The sequence below is a fragment of the Platalea leucorodia genome (genome assembly GCF_965183815.1).
Source record: "Platalea leucorodia genome assembly, chromosome: 1".
In the NCBI taxonomy this organism is placed as follows: domain Eukaryota; kingdom Metazoa; phylum Chordata; class Aves; order Pelecaniformes; family Threskiornithidae; genus Platalea; species Platalea leucorodia.
In genome coordinates this window covers 23,545,030-23,566,073 of record NC_138823.1, presented here as the reverse complement: position 1 = coordinate 23,566,073, position 21,044 = coordinate 23,545,030, and the positions used below count along the sequence as shown (strand labels likewise).

At 45.8% G+C, this 21,044-nt stretch overlaps 1 protein-coding gene across 2 annotated transcripts; it reads right to left on the bottom strand.

The window, feature by feature from the left end:
- Positions 1–3,665: 3,665 nt before the first annotated feature.
- ZNF706 (zinc finger protein 706) lies at positions 3,666–10,821 on the bottom strand. Of its 2 annotated transcripts, none has more exons than XM_082313874.1 (4): positions 10,668–10,821; positions 7,495–7,631; positions 6,189–6,296; positions 3,666–5,538 (listed from the first exon to the last, which is right to left on the bottom strand). In XM_082313874.1, exons 2-3 carry the CDS (start codon positions 7,627–7,629, stop codon positions 6,201–6,203), a joined length of 231 nt encoding a protein of 76 aa, XP_082170000.1. In that variant the 5' UTR covers positions 7,630–7,631; positions 10,668–10,821; the 3' UTR covers positions 3,666–5,538; positions 6,189–6,200. The 2 variants fall into 2 exon arrangements, with proteins under 2 accessions (XP_082170000.1, XP_082170001.1); XM_082313875.1 differs by lacking the exon at positions 10,668–10,821 and adding an exon at positions 10,614–10,632.
- Between the last annotated feature and the right edge of the window lie 10,223 nt (positions 10,822–21,044).

Here is a 21,044-nt window from a genome sequence, read left to right as displayed (position 1 = left end):
TAAAAAACAGCACTTTTTGACTTCAGTCAAAAGTTAACTAAACAAAGCATGCTAAGAAGTTGAAAGAGTAAGTTGAAGTATTCAGAGGACTTAGATGGTATTCAAGTTGGCAATAGCTGATTACTCTTATCCTAGGATGCTCCAGCAGCCAGCCACCTCAATGTGGAGCATGAGTGTTGCTCTTTGAGAACTCACAGAGCACAGAAAAGAGTCCAAGAGAGCAGCGGGACAAGCACAGGGAATTTGAAAAGAAACAGAGGACTCTGTCAGTCAACCTAAACCTGGAAAAAGGCTAGAATAATTTTTATAAAACCCTATTTGTAAACACTTATGGAAAAGTAACCCAGCAACAGCCAGCCAACATGGATTTGTCAGGAGCAAAGTATGCCGTACCCCACTACCATCCATCTCCTCCTTCGTGAAAACTGGCCTGGTGGCCACAGGCGCGCAGGATCCCAAAGCTCCCGGTTGCTGTAAAGGCCTTTGACATCGTTGTTCTGTGAAGCCCTCACGGGTGAAATATGGGGCTCTGATCCATACTGACCATAAGGAGAATCACAGCAGTACAAAATGCTCTCAAAGAGCAATTATGAAAGGCTTACTGGGAACCTGGGAAGATACTCAGGCAGGGTCCTGCAAGGCTTTGCCTGGGATCTGTCCTATTGTGTTCATGAACAACTCGGACTACAGAGTAAAACAGGACATCTGCAAGGCTTCTCCATGATACCACACTTGGATGAACTGTAAACAACGTAAGAGACAGGACTAGAATGCTGGCATCTTGATAAAATGTGGTCTGAGATCCATTAGAGACAGATACGCAGGCACTAAATACATAGGCATAAAATGGAGATTATCAGTGGTACTGAAATGGATCTGGGATGTTTGCAGACCAGGAACTGGATGCAAGTCAATGTGATGCTGTGGTAAAAAGGCAAATATAATTCCAGCGTGAGTTAATGGTACTCGTATGCAAGCGCCAGAAGGTAATTGTTCCAGCTACTCTGCCCTAGCCTCAGCCAGCACTTTGGGTCACATTTTGGACCATACGATTTAAGAGCACAGTCAAACTGGAGAGGATCCAGAGAAGAGCACCAACAATCACTCGACTTAGAAGACGTGACCTATGAAGAGTGATTCAATTAATTGGGTTTACTTAAAAGAGAAGACTAGAAGGAGAACATGATAGCAATGTTCAAATGAGGGCACTATTCATCACATCTGTTGCCAATAAGAACAACAAGTAATTGAGTTAACTCGCAGGGATAAACTCTTGCTGTGGTAACTCTTCGGGTGTACGGTTCAACAGTGGTACACGCTGCTTACGAGGTCACGGGATCCCTTTTGTTGGAAGCTTTTAAGAGTTAGAGAAACACTTGTTAGTTACAATCTTGGCAGATTTGATCCAATCTCAAAGCAAGGAGATGGACTGGATAACTTTCTGAGATTTCCCTTAGTCCTTACTTCTCTGAAAGATCTCCAGCATTTAGTAATGTTTTGCCCACTGTTGGCGATTTTGTAACAGCTATGAACCGGGAACACACAAATATGTTGGCCATGCCATCAAAGGGCTGTATGGACCTTAACTTTATATATGCAATGGACAGTACTGTTCAGAGGAAAGCTGTGCCGTATTTCCTGAAAAACTTGAGACACTGCTTCAACAGATTCCTGTTGGATAGCAGTGTTGGGACAGCTACAGGTTCCTCCTTTCCCAGAGAGCCCTATGCTAAAAGCCATATAAGAGAAATGTAAAATATACGTCCAACTTATTCCACCTTTTTTTGAAAGCTACCAATAACACAGCTCCCTCTGTGAGTCTCTATTGTGCCTTGTCTATATAAAAACCGTAACACAAAGCATTAAAAAAATTCCAAATAATTTTCAAAACAGATAGCAAAATTCCACGGACAGAACTTTACACCCTCCCACTGTCTGGACTAGCGCAACATCGCTGACGATGCTACAGAACATGGAAGATCACATACTGAATACCAGTCCAAAGTTGCGTTTTGGGGCTGAATTCGAAGTCACTGCAAAACCTGTAAGGTTTTAAATAGGTAAATCAAAGGCCCCAAAATTACACACAGCAGAATGGGGCTGAGTAGACAGAAATACAGGCTGACCTTTACTTTGTTTATGGATTCTGCAGGACTAATCGAGCTGGGAAGTCCACGCTTTTATTAAAGCCAAATACTCCCCAACTTGTTTCTGAGAAAATGGGAAACAAGAGACCTCAAGCCTATCAGTATTTGATGATAAAAGAAATTCCATCTATTAGCTCTTCTCATCAAGATAGGAAAACAGTTCAATACAGCGTACAGAAATGCTACAAATTCCTTCATTACTACGTGGTTTGCAAACAGCCCCTGGTCATTAGCTTTACTTGAGCTTTTTACTGAAGTGTTTTCAGCTCAACAGCAAATAACCAAAAGGGGTAGTCTCCAGGGACGTTTCAAGAGCACTGCATAAAGCCAACTATTTCCTTAAGGCTACATAGCAACTGTCTTCAACTTCTATTTCAGATTTTTTACGCAGCTTTTTGAGAGCAAGAAACCAGAAACCCTGAGAGATAGGTACAGTAAAGGGACGGAAACTAGCCTCAGTCAGCCTGAGTAACACAAATTGCAAACCTGGTCTCGATTACTCAGCAGGCCCCGAGATGGCCTCATCGTAATCACATGGGCTAACTTTTACTCTGGGATCTGAAATGAGACTTTTTTCAAAACATTTTAAGCCCTGCTTAAAATGCTATTTCAGATGCCATTTAAAGAGATTCCCAGAAGAGATGTGGGCTTCTGAAAATCCAAAAATCACTTTAAAGTTGCTCCACAAGTATCCATAAGAGCTGGTGCCCATACTGACAATGGTATGGGTAAGAACCCTTTACCTAAATGCTGTCCCTGCACAAAGATGAACCTTTCTCAAGGGAACACGGGAAACTTTCCATGCCTATTTTTCTTTCTTGTAAAGTTAGACAGCTTCAAGCTCCGGGACTGTCCACAGCCAGGAAATTAATTTTCTAAGTGCAGTAATACTTGGTTTTAAAAGCAGGCAGGAAATATGACATTTTACATTTTAGGTTTTTAATTCTCTTTAATCAGACACATTACAATGCACAACTGTGTCTTTAGCCAGGTAACAGGGTGCCATCCTTCAGATCAGGAAGAGATGATGGAGGACTCCTAGTCCTTCCTCTGACCTTTTAGGTACAAGGAGTATTGCAGATATTCTAAATGAGGACGATTCCCGCATTTAGTATAGCATCCCCCCTATACTTATAAAGCCTTTATAACAATTCAGTCATAGCTTTCATTTATTTCTGTAATTGAGATTGTGGCTACTGCAGCTAGGCATCTTATTGAACGGAGGATCACCCTTGCCTTCTAATACATTAAAAACCATAAATTCATAGGGAATTTTCAACTTGAGCATCATAAAGTTTTAAAAATGCAATTCTAACTGAAGTTAACCATCCCACTAGTGCTGCAGCCTTCCAGCTCTTCAGTGCTCATTAAGAGAGATTGTTTATGAAACAAAATCTTTTTATTTAATGCTACACAATCTGAATTGAAAGAATAGAACATGTACTTCACCTCAGGACCAAGCTATAGGGATACATCCCAGAACATTTTCCAAAGTAAAACCAGATTACCAAACACCAATCAGTGCAAGAAACATCTTTATCCATTTGCACTCAGCGTATTTTTAGACAAACTACGCATCAGAACATTTAAGTACCTCTCCCCCATACAGCACAAAGGTCGAGAGCAGATTTCTTGCCTCATGGGAGCCAGTTTGTCAGGATATATGTATTGATAACATTAAAGAAAAATAAATGAAGCGTTACATTCTGATGTCAGGTGTACAAGTGCAGTAGTGGATTACTCTCAGAGGAGAACGACATTATCTATAAAAGTTAAGTGGTATACAGGTTATTCTGGAGTGACTATAATACAGAGAAACTTTATGCCAAAGGAAGTATTTACAGAGATACTGTCACAGCAAAGAGGACAGGAAGCTAGTCTCACAGAAGTAGTTCAATAAAGAGCAAATGACTGGACGAAGACAAAGGCTTTATATAATAAAATACCAAGTGCATTCTTTTAAGTGAATGAGTCTTTGAGACTATGGTCCTAGATTTTAGGAAGCCATTCGAAGGTCAGATGTACAGTCCTGCTGCATAGCAAGGGTTACATGGACTGCCAGAATTTTTACATCCATTGTAACCTCAGTAAATCACAGCAATTCTAGTATTGCTTCTTACTGCAAGGTCAAAACTAAAGCTCTTAAATAAGCCCCCTCCAAAGGCCGAAGATGGGATTTTGTAGAGCAGACCTTCTAGCACAATACAGATGTTTCTCCACTACTTCTGTGCTGTACATCTGGGATTAGAACTGAGCCCAGAACACTTTAAGGGGAATTATGTTTAGCTGCTCAAATGTTCTTGGCCAGAGAGTTATTATCCAGCTTTTTCTTGTCAATGCAACTTTAATCACATCCGATTTCTTAAAGTAGCCATATTATTTTAGTTGCTTTGGCTCTTTTCCAACAGGCGTATTTTAAGCTGGTTGTGAAGGAAGGTTATTAATGGATGGCTATTTTACATATTTCTCGAAGAGTTGCTACTGAAATAACCGCATTTGAGGGGGAACATGTGTGGTTGACTGCTCAAAATACCATTACAAATCTTTTCAAATCAATTTTTCGACTAAGAGCAGAGTTGCTTTAACCTAATATTGGCAAACATTTTTCAAGCCAGCATACCCAGAAGCATTCAGTCCTGCCACCTCTCAGCTTCCTCAGCTATCTACCAAATATAGAGGACAACAAGCACAACGAGAGTCTCTCCAGTGCATGACTTCAAGGAACATGATCCCTCACAGTAAAGGAATCCCATTTGAAATGGCTTGCAGTATTAAACTCCAACACACAGGACAAAAATGCAGAAGGAAGTCTCACGATTCTCATGCAGCTTCTAGGGAGTCTGCTGCGCCTTGAGCCAAGCACTTGACCACTAGTGACCGGGCTCAAGCAGGCAGCACACTGAACAGTAAATCTGAGCAGCTTCCCTCTTCACTTAAGATTAATTTACTGTAATGTACATTACTTTCAGTGGAATGATACTGCTCATGTTTTGGCAGGATGGGGAAAATTCCACTTTGTCTTTATTATTATAAGGCAGATAATGCAGAAAGTTGAAACAGAACTTCTACAAGGATTTAATCTGTGATATTGTAAAATCAAAGTACTACTTTATTAAATGAGTTATTTTACACAATATGAACATCAATATAATTACAATTGTAAAAAATTTTTTATAACAAGTATGGACTGATTTTTCAGGATTTCCAAATAGGGCACAACTGTACATTTACACAGAATTGTCTTTGCATGAAGCCCAAGAGGGAACAGCATAAAAATATGAATGTTTCTGTAGCCCCTTCATTTTTGCTGATCAACAGTTTTAGAAAAGCAGCTGCAGGTTTGTTATGTAAGGTCTGACAGTAGAAGAGTCAATAGGTGCCATGATTTCACCTACAAAAAACAAGAATAACTCAGTTAAGCTGAACTGTTACACAATGCTGTTTACCTTTATGTGAATGAAATACCATAATACCGCTTTTTACCTCATTTCAGCCTTTTATTATAACCACTTTCAGTTACAGCCTAACAACTGACTATTGGGAAATCTCTTCTATAGTTAACACAGAGGTTAAAGTTTTATACTTGAATGCAGAAAAATCTGCATTCGGTTGCATAGCTTCAGGAACAAAAAGGCTCAATTGTTGGAAATACACTAAACAACTATTTCCATTACATGCTTTGTAGCAACAGACAGATTGTATTTATTATATGTATTTTGTTCAAAGCAAAACTAACATGTCAAAGCAAGAACTAAATAATAAAGTATTCCTACAACTCTTAAGGATGACCATTTGCAATAACATTAATCCCTTTTAAAACAACCTCCACACACAGTGAGATGCCACAGCCATTTCACCTACACAAGTATTAGCTTGCTTCTCCTGGGTAACAAACAGTTCAGGGGTATAACTTTAACTGATAGTTAATTTTCAGATTAAAGGAAATGAAGCAAGTTTTAAGTCCCAGTTGGTGATGGTAAAAAAAACCTAATTCATAATATACCTTTCTCAGACAATCATTTAAAAAATTAAGGTAATGACCTGTAGACAACTTTACGCCTGAACATCAGCCAATTCTGGAGGAAGTGGAGTCTTAGGATGCTTGCTTTCAAAGTGCTGTTTGAAGGTCTTGGGATCCGGCATTTGTGTCTGATTAAAGAGAGACATTTAACTTTATGCACAGTACAAGAGTTAAATGATACTGCAAAACCTGTTCCCCCCTGTGTTTTATTTTCTTTTTCCTGAAGCAAATTGTCTCCTCAATGACACTGCTCTAGTGACAGAAGCACCATTAGTTTAGCTGCAGATTAAGAGATAATATTTAACCTCAGATTTTCAGAGAGGTGCTTTTAAGCACTGGTATCACACTGTTTTGGCATGTTCATCAACAGTATTATTCTTGATAGCAACCTCCCTGCAGATCTTACACTTCACATGCTGGTTTGGTGGAAAACCTACCTCTTTAACATTTTCTTTTTCAACACCTAAAAGACAAATGTTTTTCCTTTTCAGAATCAAATCTTTACAAAAGCTATTTCTTTTGTTTATCAATATGCCAAAGAGTTACGTGGCATAGACTGGTTCTTTACCTGGCACAAGCTATCTCAGACCATTGCTACTACACAGTTGCAGACACCAACTGCTCAAAGTGATTGCTGCTACAGCCTGATTTCACAAGAAGAGGAGCTGGTTACAAGTACTTAAGTGAGCAGCCCTTAATTTGGAATCTTATTTAAGACATTCAAAGTGACAAATCTATTCCGGGACCGACCATTTAAGTGAAAATGGCAAGTTTATCCTTCAGCTCCAAAACGAGCACATTCAGGAAAACCAGCCAGAAGGGAAGTATAATCTGATTAGCGCTCGCATTTCTTTTCTCTTGTCAAGTCATTTATTCTGGTAGAAGTTAACTGTGTATGAAACGTACACTAAAGCTTTTGGCACCACCACTTTTCCTCTCCACGTTAACATCAATAACCAGTGATTCTAAGAGAGGCCAATTCCACCACAAAGAAAAGATGTTTCCATTTGGAGATTAAACAGGAAGTGATCTCACACTTTTTACATTTTATACTAACAGCACATGCAGGCTCCTGCAATTCAAAAAGCATAATAACTACCCAAAACAGATCTGTACACGACCTCTCAGATTTTCTCATATCTCAATTATCAGTACACCTGAGTAATCTGTAAGCAAGTCACATAACAGATGCAAATGCTTACAGCAACAAGCTAGACAGCCACTTAAGAAATATTTTAGTTTCCACTATATAATCTTCTAAAAATTCTGCTCTAAGCTGGAAGACAGATTTGCCTATGATAATATTTTGTCTTCGGTTCCTCTTACCCTACAGACAGTGCAGGTATATATCAAGGCAGCCTTGGCTGCAGCCTTCTGATCATGTCCTTGTTTCTTTTTTTGCTCAGCTTGCTTTTTGGCATTTTTCTGCTGCGACTGAATCTTCTGCTGTCCACGAGCCATATCTACAAACAGAAAGAAGACATTTAGTCTACAAATGTGAGAAACTACTGCTGCTAGCTGACTCAGAAGCCGTAACCATGAGCATAAAGCAGTCATGCGCTCTGTCCATAAGGCCTACAACTCCGATAATTCATACACAACAGACATCTGTTCAAGCTCTTCATTGTGCAGAGACTCTCTGGTATCTTTCTTAGTATCTTTCTTAAAATACGCACCAGAATTATTTAGTCCATTCTAAGGTTTCTTCCTCTACAAAGCTGCAAGGTCTACTTTTGAAAAGTGTTTTCAATAGTCAGAACAATTAATGTTTACTTTCTAGTTAATAGAAACTTATTCACTATTTCCACAGGTACAGTAAAATTTAGGGGTTTTGTTGTTTGGGTTTTTTTTTTTTTTTTTAAAAAAAAAAAGCTTAAGACTCAACCTTTATTTCTGGAACTTGAAACAGGTTCCAAGAAAGGCAAATCAAAGTATTACCCAACCTGTGTTACTCTCTTCTAGTATACGTGCTTGTGATCTGCTTTGGACTTGGGAATGGCAAGAACAGTAGGTCATCCCTCTTTATTCAAGGATATTTTTACAGGTGGCCATCCTTGATTCTCAGCCGACTTTCCATGCATATGTACTTCTTAAAAAAAAGTAAAATTGCCCCCATCAGAAGCCATTACTCTATACAAGACAGTAGCGTAAAGGAAGCAAACACTATTACCACCTACCACTGGAAGATCCACCACAAGAAGAAATGAGCTACAAAAATCGTATTTCAGGGAGCAGCAAAACAGTGTATTTTACAACACCAACGCTCCACCTGCACGCAGCCCACTAGGCCACCCAGTTCAGCTTGCAGCCCACCCCCAGATCAGACACCAGCAGGATTTGGGCGCACCAACAGAGCAGGCTTCGGAGCATGGTTACACAACCCAGCAGCCCACTTTCTGCTATTATCTTTCTCACAGTCCCTCACGGCCCACGCATAATCCAGTTGTGCAGCTCTCACAGAAGCACAAGACTTACTATGCAAGCACAGGATAGCTAGTGAAGTCCATTATTTTCAGGACAACTAGGAAAATCTGATGTTCCCAGGAGGTTGGCTGGTTGGTCATTGCTCCTCTAGGCAACCTGGGCATTTGGTCTAAGTTTGGTACTCATGAGATACACTGTGTGGCTACAACAGGTCTGCCTGCAGTCCTTCTCACAAGGACAGACAGCCTCCCACTGCAAGGAGAACGGCCTATCCAAACAAAGACTGACCTCCAGTACATATGCATGAAAAGCCCTTAAAACTATTATGAAAATGAAGTTTCTAGGACACATCAACTTCATCTGGAAATTCACTAGTATTGCAAGAATTTCTGGACATCACAGTGCTTAACACTGAGCAAAAAAGATGGTCCAGAGACCCAAAACAGCTCTTGTGGATTGAGAGGCACCTCTCAGGCCACAGTCCGGTTCTTTCATGGTATTTAACACCACCACGTAACCCTTTGCAGAAGTACTACGCTGCATCTTCAGCGTTCCCTCCTCTTCCCCCATCAGTTTCTCTAAAGGAGAATTTAGAATTCCATATGGCTAACAAAATTGAACATAAGAAAACACAAATTCTATTAAAAAGCATACAGAAATACACGTGGCATTCAACAGCTTCCATGAGATACAGCATTGAATGTTAATAAGACTAAAAATACCAGTCTGTGTTTCACTGTGTGCTACAGTTACTTCGAAACATCCCAGCCAGGGCCTCACACTGTTTATGTACAGCATGGCTCAACGAGAACATTGAATTCCCATTAAAAAAAAAAAAAAAAAAGAAAGAAAGAAGAGATATTGCCAATAGCTTTGCATACACTAGAAGGAACTGTAGGGTTTATTTCAGATCTGTTTTACTAGCCTTACAGTAATCCTCCAGAAGTCAGGGGGTTCCTGATAGAAAATACTCAGATGTAATAAAAAAAGAGTGATTTTCATAAAGCGTTTGCATATTACTTTGTGTTTTAGTCTCTCGATAAGAGCTTGTTAAGTACAACATTGCAACAGCCAACCACACTGAGCTTGTACGCATTTGGCAACTGCTGGTTTTAGTTAAGACAAACAAGAAAACGTGAACAAAAACATCTGCTTAAAAATATCAACCTCCATATGATGCCCGAGACCAAAAATCCAAGAGTTTAAATACTGCAAATTACACTAATACAGTTGAAACGCACAGAGCAAATACTCAATGACTAGAAAATTAAGATTATTTGGGCTATCAGTATACTAAGAAAGGGATAAAAATAATCCCAAAGTTCGTTTGAAAGAACGATGAGCTCATCTACAAGGCTAAATCAGTATCTCAGTTGCACAACGCAGATAAATGTTGTTTTCCTTATCAGGCACACCCTCAGAGAGTCTGGCAAACAGGCCTGCTGTGCTGAAATAAAAATGCGTGAGCACATAGGAAGCCAAACACCACCGAAAAATTTGCTGCCAAATCATAATGGCCACAGCAGGGGCACTGCGGGGCAGCGAGGCTGGAGCCTGCAGTACGTTAACGCCTCTCACAGGGTCATTTCCCTTGCAAGTACCCCGAAGCCGAGCAGAGTTTCAAGTCCTAAAACCGGACACCGACAGCTGCTTCCGCTGTCACTTCCAGAAACAAACAGCGGCTCGAGGTACCCTGGCTTCCCCGGCCCGGCCCGGCGGCCAAGGGCTGGGGCCGGAGGAGCAGAAGCTCGGCCTCGGCCCGCCGCCGCTGCGAGGGAAGCCCCCGGGCTGGGCCCGGCCTGAGGCGCGAAGGGGCAGAGGGAGGCCGCGGCCGCAGCCCGGCCGGCCCCACCACGTGCCCCGCGGGAAGGGGCCGAGGAAGGAAGTGGGCCCCGGCGCGGAGGCCCAGCCCGCGGCAGGCCGGGAGCCGAGCGCGCCTCGCCGCCGGGCCGGGCCGCCCCCTTCCCCCCGGGGCGGGCCTGCTCCGCCGCGCCACGGCCCGCCGCGCTCCCCACACGCACCGCGACCCCCGCCCCGCCGCCGCCGCCGCAGGAAGGGCCGGCGCCGCCGCTCACCCGGCCTGGGAGTCCGGCCTGGGCGGCCCTGGCGAGCGGGAGGAGAAGGCTCCGCGCGGCCCCGCAGCAGCCGCCGCCGCCTGGCCGGGACGAGGAGGAGGAGGAGGAGGAGGAGGACGGGGGGACGGGGCGGCACTGCGCATGCGCGGCCCCGCCCCGGCGCCCGCCCCGCCCAGCCCTGCCGGCGCGCGACCCGTCCCCGCCGGCCAATGGCGGCGCCCGCCCGTTACATAAGGCGGGGGCGGAGCGGGGGGGGAGCGCCGTGGCCGCGCGGGCCTGGCCGGGGGGGGGGCGGGCTCGTGCTCCCGGCCGCCCCCCCTCCCCCTTCCCGCTGTGAGGGGTCCGCGGCCCCCGCCTGCCCCGGGCGCCGGGGACCCTGCCCCGGGCCTGAGGAGGCCGGGCCGGTCTGGGGCGGGCCGGGGCGCCTTGCGGGGCGCCTTGCGGGGCCGAGCGCAGCCTGACGACGGGCCTGGCGCTCGGAAAAAGATGTGGTCAGAGCGGCCGGGAAGCCGCAGGTCGGTGCCTAGCGAGCTCCGTCTGCCGCCGGCGGCCGCGGGCAGCGCCGCGCCGCACTGCCGGAGGGACTGCGGTAGGCGCCTGCCCTCAGCCCGGCTCCTCTCTTCCCAGCAGGCCCCGCTCTCTGCCACATTCCTCTGTGCTTAGCATACAGACGCAGCCTAAAAATAGTTGCTGTTCCTCCTCAGTGGGATCCGGGAAAATGGCTCTGGAGAGGCTGCAGGCAAGGGGCTGGAGATGAGGCCTGGCAGGGATCCTGGAGAGGAGGAGATCCCGCTCAGGTGGCAGTCCACGCAGGAGGCCCACGCAGAGGCTAGAAGGGTTAAATGAATTGAAAGCAGAAGGAAACGGCCTGAGATGAGAGAAGCAGATGATGGGAGCAGATCATCTTGAGTGCCATTATGCAGCAAGTGCGGGACAACCGGGGGATCAGGCCCAGCCAGCATGGGTTTATGAAAGGGAGGTCCTGCTTCACTAACCTGGTCTCCTTCTATGACAAGGTGACCCGTTTAGTGGATGAGGGGAAGGCTGTGGATGTTGTCGACTTGGACTTTAGTAAGGCCTTTGACACTGTCTCCCACAGCATTCTCCTGGAGAAGCTGGCTGCTCGTGGCTTGGATAAGTGCACTCTGAACTGGGCTAAAAACTGGCTGGACGGCCGAGCCCAGAGAGTGGTGGTGAATGGAGTCAAATCCAGTTGGCAGCCGGTCACGAGTGATGTTCCCCAGGGCTCAGTACTGGGGCCGGTCCTGTTCAACATCTTCATTGATCTGGATGAGGGGATCGAGTGCACCCTCAGTAAGTTTGCAGATGACACCAAGTTGGGTGGGAGTGTCGATCTGCTGGAGGGTAGGAAGGCCCCGCAGAGGGACCTGGACAGGCTGGATCGTTAGGCCGGGGCCAACTGCATGAGATTCAACAAGGCTCAGTGCTGGGTCCTGTACTTGGGTCACAACAGCCCCATGCAGTGCTACAGGCTGGGGGAGGAGTGGCTGGAGAGCTGCCCAGCAGAAAAGGACCTGGGGGTGTTGGTCAACAGCCAGCTGAATATGAGCCAGCAGTGTGCCCAGGTGGCCAAGATGGCCAATGGCATCCTGGCTTGTATCAGGAACAGTGTGGCCAGCAGGACCAGGGAGGTGATCGTGCCCCTGTACTCGGCACTGGTGAGGCCGCACCTCGAGTGCTGTGTTCAGTTTTGGGCCCCTCACTACCAGAAGGACATCGAGGTGCTGGAGCGTGTCCAGAGGAGGGCAACGAGGCTGGTGAAGGGTCTGGAGCACAAGTCTTATGAGGAGCGGCTGAGGGAGCTGGGGGTGTTTAGCCTGGAGAAGAGGAGGCTGAGGGGAGACCTGATTGCTCTCTACAACTGCCTGAAAGGAGGCTGTAGCGAGGTGGGGGTTGGTCTCTTCTCCCAAGTAACAAGGGATAGGACGAGAAGAAACGGCCTCAAGTTGCGCCAGGGGAGGTTTAGGTTGGATATTAGGAAAAACTTCTTCACCGAAAGGGCAGTCAGGCACTGGAACAGGCTGCCCAGGGCAGTGGTTGAGTCCCCATCCCTGGAGGTATTTAAAAGATGGGTAGACGTGGTGCTTAGGGGCATGGTTTAGTGGTGGACTTGGCAGTGTTAGGTTAATGGTTGGACTCGATGATCTTCAGGGTCTTTTCCAACCTTAACGATTCTATGATTCTAAGCAGAATTTGTTTCAAGTTGAAAGTGCACTAGATCTCGTTTTGGCGTTCAAGGCGAGGACCGCAGAGGAAGTCGCTTACAGGCTGCGTTCACAGCCCAAGTGGTTTGAAAGGTATTAGCTTGCGTGAATGGAGATGTAGGCAGGACTTGTAAAGAAGGATAAAGGACCACTTTATTTTCTATTGATATCTTCATATACCGCAAAGGAAGGCTGATCGTCTGTGCCTTCTCAGATTATACACCTGTGAGGACAAGGAGAAATAGAGGCAGCATCTCTGCTCAGACGTGACATTCTGCCACAATTTGAGCAATTGTTGTGGCGTTAAAATGAGCCTGGAGTCTTGAACAGTCCTGTGTCTGGGGCAAAACGGCAAACATAATGTGCTTACTAGAGGAATTACTTGGCGTTGGCTTGACATTTTACAGGGGCTCAGGCTAGATGGGTGTCATGTTCCCTTCTAAACTGAGAGAGAAGAAAAGCAACAAAAAAATCCCTAAAACAGTGCAGTGAACGTTTTGGGCCATCACTGTGAGTCAAGCCCAGAGCATGATAGCAGTTAGAGGGGAACTGTGTAGCAGGTTACCAACACTTAAGTCACTGGAAGTAGGTCTGGATGTGACAACATCTAAGACAGTCAAACATAAGCCTATGATAACAAATTAAGTTATATTTTTCCTAACGTTCCTGTTTGCAATGGTCTCTTCCACATTAAACTGACACTGCTGAAAATGCTTATACCTGGGCAATGCAATCCACGCTGCATTGAAATGATCTTGTCAGTAGGTTCTGAACTTTGTGGAAATAAGCAACTATACAAACCACTGAAAGCGCATGTGTGTGTGCTTGTGGGGTGGTAGGGAGAGGTGGGCATTTTGGGTTCTGCACTTGGAAACAGGTGGCTTTCAGAATGAGGTTTCGCTTTGATCGGAGAGAAGATCGCCGAGTGAAAAAGTAGCCTCTTTCCTGGCTGATGCTATTTTAGGAAGACTGCTGGCCTCAGATGTGGAACTGGAGATTGCTTTCAAGGGTCGCGTCCCCATACCGCGGCACTGCTACGCACCTGGCTGGACGAGAATTTCAAATAAAGCAGATCTCTTGAATGCACGTTGAGCTCTGGCTGGTCTCCAAACCTTTTTCTGCTTTCGGTAGAAGAGAGGATCTCCTTGCAGGACCGGGGACCACGGCCTTCCCTCTGGCTGCTCTGTCTTTTGTCCCTTTGTGCTGTAGATCCTGGTCACATCATCGGTCCCTGTATTGCCCAAATCATGGCTCTGCAATTTAGATGCTTCCCAAGAGACTGTTAGGAAACAAAAATCCGGTGTGAAAGAAGAATATGAGTCCCCATAGTTGAGATTTCTACTGTGAAGAGAATAAGGAAAATTTCTCATTCGCTCTAAATCATTTTTCAAAATGTATTCACTGCATGAAACTTATTTATCACACCAAGGGGGACATTTCCGTGCACGTGTGGAGGTTAGCAGAGAGACACAGGGTGGATGTGGTGAGCTGGTAGAGAGGCAAGACCGGTCTGTGTGCTGGATGCTTTGCGTAGCTCTGACAAAATGAACCCCTCGTAATTGCAGTTTATCTGGCTTACGGACTTCCTCTGCTTTGTATTGCTCCCATGTGAGGTGAAGCAAGCCGGAGTATATGAATGAACGTATAAATAGAAGTTAAAATGAAAAATAAATGCAAGCTTTAAACTGAAATATTGTATCTTTAAATTGCCAGCAATATACTGCAGCGGTTTTCTGTGTGCTTCTTGTTTGTTGTTTTCTAATTTAAAAACAACTCATAAACCCCACAGATATTAGCGAGTATTCTGCATTAAAACAGAGTGAAAATCAAGAATACCTCTCAGTAGTTAAGCGTAGACCAACTGCAAGGAGTTTGTCATTATCCCCAAGCCAAGCATTACAAAAATGTTTCAGTGGTTACAATTCACTGAAATCTATAGCAGCGTCATACACATAGAAAACACAGCTCCATATGGGCATGGATAAGGCATTTTAGCTCTTATGGAGCCCCTAAAAGTAGTCCAAATTTAAAAAAAAAAAGTTATTATCTTCTCACAATGAGACAACTGATGAGAAACAAGACTCCAATTTAAGGCCAAGCATGAATGTAGTGAACAACATGGTCAGAAAAAGAAAAATGCTGGTCTACTCGGGAGGAAAGCAGCAAAAGAAACGGGAAGGAGCAACGCTGTAAGGCAAGATTATTTGTTAGGTTTTTTTTTTTTAAAACCGTCTTGATTGTTGGTTATTTTCATGCTTATTTCCCATCTCTTTGGATTCCAGCCCCCCACCATTTTCTGTGCCTGCACAGAGGTGCAATTTCTGTCATTAGATCAGAATACTTGTTCTGCTCAGCAGCAACCTGTTGACACTTGACTTTCGTTGCAAGTCAGGTTGAGCCGTCTCACCTTCGCGTGACTGGTGTCCCCAACACAGCTCCCTGCTGTGAACCAGCTGACATTTTGACACGTGTTATTAACCCTGTTTGAAAACGATTGTTGTGAGGTGCAGGGCAAGTCTGCTCACAACACGCTTGTTGCAGGTGGGGCCGCATCTCCCTTCTGAATCGACTCGGGTGCGCCTGCCAGGTCCTCCCACTGCCGTTCCCTACCACGCTTACTGCCCGCGTCTTTTTCCTGCTCGTTTGCTTCTGTGCTCACTATTGATCCAGCGTCGCATCGACCAAGCATCACCTCGCCGGCTAAACGCTGGCTTGTGGCCCAGTGCTGCCCTTTGCTACTCACTTGCAGGGAGCACACGTGCAGGTGTCGTGTGCTTGGCTATTGAGTGATTTTATTCGGTGCCCCACCATGACCTGTCTGAACAAGTGAAGGAAGGGGAAGGGGACGTGCCCTGGGCCCTGCAAGTGACAGAGATCTTCTCACTAGATTTTGTGGATGCAGACCAACGTTGACAAGAACGCAGAACAGCAGAGATGGCCTCTGCAGTCGAAGGTCATAGGACACAGACTTTGAAGCCAATATCCTTTGAAAGGACATTCAAAGCCGATGCGATGGTAGATCAGAGTCAGCATCGCTGAATTTCAGGGATGGGATGACATGGTTGCAGGCAGAACCCCAGACAGGCTGGAATCCTCTACGGTTAGTATTGTTTGATATAAAACATCAAGCAACAGTACTCAACCTAGCTCGGGGGCCTGACAGGGTAGCGTTTTGTTCATTTACCCTTTCTCTGCCTTATGGACTTTGACCTCCTCCCTCCCCCGTGCGTTAGCGTACCATTCTTTTCCCTGTAAATGCATTTTTCACAACCACAGCTCCAGCTCTCATACATCCAGTTCGCGCCTCCCCGACGCGACATTATCTCCTGTCCCTCCGTTGACCCTGATCGTTCTGTGCTGCTTTTCCGCAGCTGGGATGTTGGCACCTCATGGGCTTGCCCAGTATTGCTGTTGTGGCAAATACAAAAAAGTGAGATCTTAAATCACATGTTTGGTCAACAGATTCAGTAGATTCTTAGCCCTGCACTGGTAGGAGATGATACCAAATCACAATACGTATATACTGTGGAAAGAAACATTTTAAGGCATGTGACAGTATGCCTCTTTCTGCATGTTACTGTAGAACTAGGTATTTTGTAGTGCACAGTATGCTGATCCGCAAGGTTTGAAAATGGAAAAAGAAGGGGGGAAAAAAAAGAAGAGTGAACAAAATGAGAAGGAAAGCCAAAGACCATGCTCTGTTTTGGAAGGAAGCTGGCACAGCAATGCAGCTCTCCTGGCTGGGCTCCTTGGGCTTGCGATACCCTTCCACTTCCACAGCAGCTTTGAAGGACCAACCCCATTGGCAGCAATGCAGCATCTTTTCCTGGTTTGCCTGCTGCTTTTCTGAACAGGCGCTTTGTTTCAGGGACACCCGATGGGTGACATCCTCCAGAAGAAGGACAACCTCAGGTGATGTCCACCATGTTGCCAGCCTCCCTGCGCTGCTCACCATACTGACGCTCCCATCAGTAGACTTCAGAGGCCTCTAAACAAGAGTGACATTATCTTTCTTAGCGGGACAGTCCCCGCTTCTTCCACACCCCCAGCGAGCTGGCAGCCTGCCACCTGCCCAAGCATTTGTTGACCTTTTCCAAAAGTTGATACAAGAGTCACTTCTACCCCACCCCTACCACGGGCCCGGGATCCTGTGCAATGAGGCAGCCTATGGAACTACTTTTGCCACCAAACCTTAAATTAGGACAAACCCAGGGAAGGGTGTCCCAAAGCTGATGGTAGGTTGTGTTGTTGTGTTGGTTTGCTTTTGCTGGCACAGACATTGCAACTAATTGTCCTTTCTCTCTCTCCTTTTTTTTTTTTTTCCCTCTCATAGCTCCTGACCCTTTGTGACAAGTATGGACAGAGCTGCCTCAGTGAACATTCCTCTCCATCGGAAGGGCAAAAACATGTTCAAGGGAGGATGTGACATGGAGCTGCCCACATCCTCTGAGAGACAAAAAAAAGAGAGGGCTTGAGTAAAAGGCTCATGAAGAACGACAGAGAGGGAGGCGGTCAGAAGCTCAGGGATGCGGTTCCTCAAAGGTTGGCAAGGCATATGTACCTCCTAGAGAACATGGGTGAAGATTGCCTTGTGACCTCTAAGTATTTTGCAGTCTCTCCTCTTTTAAATCCATGTTGTTGGATGTGACTTTTGCTAAAAACAACAAGGCGCAAATGCCTTTCTCAGCATGTCACAACTTTTTTGACCAACCCACATAGACAAACTGGAGACCTTGAGAACATACACTTCCGTTCTGTATAAACAGTTTAAAATAGATTTTAGCTTTGCACAGCATTACGCACAGTTACTATTTTTAAATGCACACCAATTAATCTGATGTGTTCATTCCTTTTTTGTGTTTGCCCTCCATTCATGCTTTTGAGTATCGTACATGTTCAAGTCCCTGCCTTATCATGAAAATCAGTATATCCGTACATTTTTAATTAATTCAGAATACCAAGGTTTCCCTCCCCTCCACCAATATAGTTAAATATATGTATGAAACATGAAGAAAGTCCTCGCACCGTGTCGTGTGCACATTAAAACACATGCAGCAATTGTGATTAAAACCTCTCACAAACATGCCAGCGTTGTTGACAACTTCCCTCTAGCCTCGAGGAGGGCAATACATCCCTCTGTCTGGACTTCTGAGTGGCTGCACATCCCAGAGATGCCTCTACGTTGAGGTGGCTCAAAGCATCCACCAGCTCTGCTTGCTTCCTTCCTCAGCCCATCTGCAAGGCTCCACCCTCGTACTAGCAAATATTTTGGTAGCTGCTTATCGTACCTTGCAGAAGGGGCAGTTACTTCTCATCCACAGACAGCCTCTCCATCTGTCTTTCAGTCATCCATGTGCAGATTTCATTGCCATTCTGGAACTGCTAAGGCCACAGCAGGAAGCTCTTTCTGCTATATAAATAGCACGTGAAATCTTGCTGGGCAAGGAAGCGGAGGCCAGGGGCGCATCCCAGAATGACACATCCCAGAATGAGCAGAGAGAGTCAGTACACAGGAAAGGGCTCTGCAGCTGCAGGATGTTCCCCACGGAAGGAAAGCAGCCTTGGACATCCAAAAGTGCCACACACACCCCGCTGGTTTTCCTGGGTCTGCAGTGCTGGCCCAGCCCCAGCAGTCTGCTGCTTCAGGAAGAGATCTGGGAGAAACATCTGCTGGATTTCAGCTTTTTCCTTTTCAGATGCCCCGTCACACTCACCCTGAAGTCACTGCATGACTTAAAGGCAGGAATCCAAAGCGCCTGCTGCAAACTGAGCTGTGAGGATTGCTCTGATCGCCAGTGTTTCCTGCCAGCTGCTGACAGTGCTTTGAACGCACTAAGGTCTAGCTCACAAACACTGGTGGATAAATAGGACCTGGCAAGAGAAATCAGGGGAATGATTCGGTTTGTACCAGGCCGCTGGATCCCATTGCTTTCTGCAAAAGATCCCAGAGTGCCGCAGCAGAGCAATGCGCTATGCGATGCGGGAGCAGAACAGAAAACACATTCCTGAAAGCAGCCAGCAATGCCAAAAGACGGCAGCTATGTGGAGGTAAAAGACATGACTTGCGGGGCAGCGAGGTGGAACGTACGTGCGGATTGTCAGAATTACTGCAGCTGAGTTGCCGTGGATATACGAAGCCCACAGTCATGTCTCAGTAGATGCTCCTAAGTTTACTCTTAAGACAGACTGCCACATGATGGAGGAACGGAAATCCCTTTTCCTGCTATATGGCTGGTGTCTGAGCAGCACAGGCAGAGAGGTGCTTTTTCACTCTCTCCTTTAGTCTGGCTTTTGCTTGGAAACTGCAGGAGAAAACCAAGGAGGATGAATTATGCTTCTGTGAAAACACTCAGTGCACATCTCTAGTCGGGCGAGACAGAATAACACTTAAAGAAGGGTCCCAGAGCTGAAAAGAAACAAGAGCTGGTTATGAGGTAACATTAGGTACAGACTTTGCACATTAGTATTTACTAGGCTAGAAAAATTTAAAGCTCTCATTTAAACTACCCGATTAAAAAAAATTACTCATTTCAATCTGACTGATGGTCTGTAAAGTTAATTTGAAAAGTTGTGCTTTGCAACTTGGCTAAAAAAATTTAATGAAGTGGAAATGCCTGGTGCTAGAGACTTGCATGTTTGTCCCAGTGGGGAATTGTCTTTTACAATGCTTCCATGGGCAGAAAGACCAGGTTAGCAAACAGAGGCCTGATCCTGTCCATGCTCAGGCAGGTAGACAGCTTCAAGACCTGCCTGCTGCACTCCCTCCCCATCCCCAAACCCAGACTGCAGCCCCTTACCATCCTGCACCTGAGCCTTCCTGCTCCCACATCTCCAGTGTACCCTTCTCCAAACCAGCCGTCCCAGGCTCTTGCTGGCACTGTCCTGTGTCCCCCACCCACAGTAACAAATAACTCCAGCTGCACAAAGCTCAAACCAAAGGCTGCCAGCGCAGCCTGATCCCTTGCAGGCTTCACCTGTTCCCTCTTAAAAAATGTGCACCTTTAAGCGAGATAAATTTAGACTGGAAATTATCTCCCAGGCTTGTTGCTTCTATATTTTTCTCTGATACCGTAAAGAGTTATTTGGTGAGAGAAATAATTTCCTCAGTTATTTAAAATCAGGATCAGATTATTTTTTTTACCTTTCTCTTTGATAAACCAAAGAGCTTGAGCTAATATTGAATAGCGCTTTGCTAAGAACAGGTCCTTGTGGGACTAACACTAGTAAAAAGGTTGGCGCTGAGGATGGCTTCCCATTTACAATTCTTTTTTGAGATTTCGTATAGTCAGATCCCAGTCTGTAATGATGGTTTCCATTAGTCTGTATAAACAGGACACCTGTATTTCTCTCTTGGCTTTCTGAGACTGTGCCACGGACATGCAGGACTTGGGTGGACATGTACTGAGAGTGGCCGACTGGTCCAGGTATCACTGGTTTCCAGCAGGTCATACTGGAACCACTCTCCTGAACTGCTTTACTGGGTGCCCAGAAGTCCTGGAGATCTTTCCCAAATCTTTCTCTGCATGTCCCCTCCCATATGCCAGGCAAAGTTTCCACGACGAAGAGAAAGCCCGATGTTCACTAACGACTATGGATACCCTGACACCACCCTTGACTTGGAAGCCTCCAGCAGTACTCAGATGCAGCTATGCACGTAAAACAGACTGATGGAAGGGCTCAGGCTGACGTAGCTACTCTGAAGCTCAAATCCCTTCTTCCTCATAGCTCTAACCCTGCAGCCCTGTGCCAGCACAGAGCTTTGCTGACTAACTCTCCTCACAGGCACTGCAGCTCTTAACTCCACTAATTAGACCTTGGTCTGGGTCAGGAAATGACTTTTGTGCTTTACGCAGCTCGAGAGCCTGCGGCTTTCCTTGCTCAGAGAGGCACTGCGGAGGGCGAGGTGCTTGGGCAAACAGCGATGATAAGGGAAAGAACATATGGCTTTGCTGGCTCAGCACTGGAGGTGGCTTTTTACCACACCTGCCTGCAAAGAAGGTGGAAATGTTTGTCTTGGCAAAGAGGAGGAGGTGGAAGGAGCCACCCTCGTGCTTCGTGCGGCCCAGGCAAGAGAAAAGACTTTGGTCAAGTCTCTATGAATTTGTTCAGGGCTATTGGGGAGAATTACATGACAGCGTTGAAGAATTGGTGA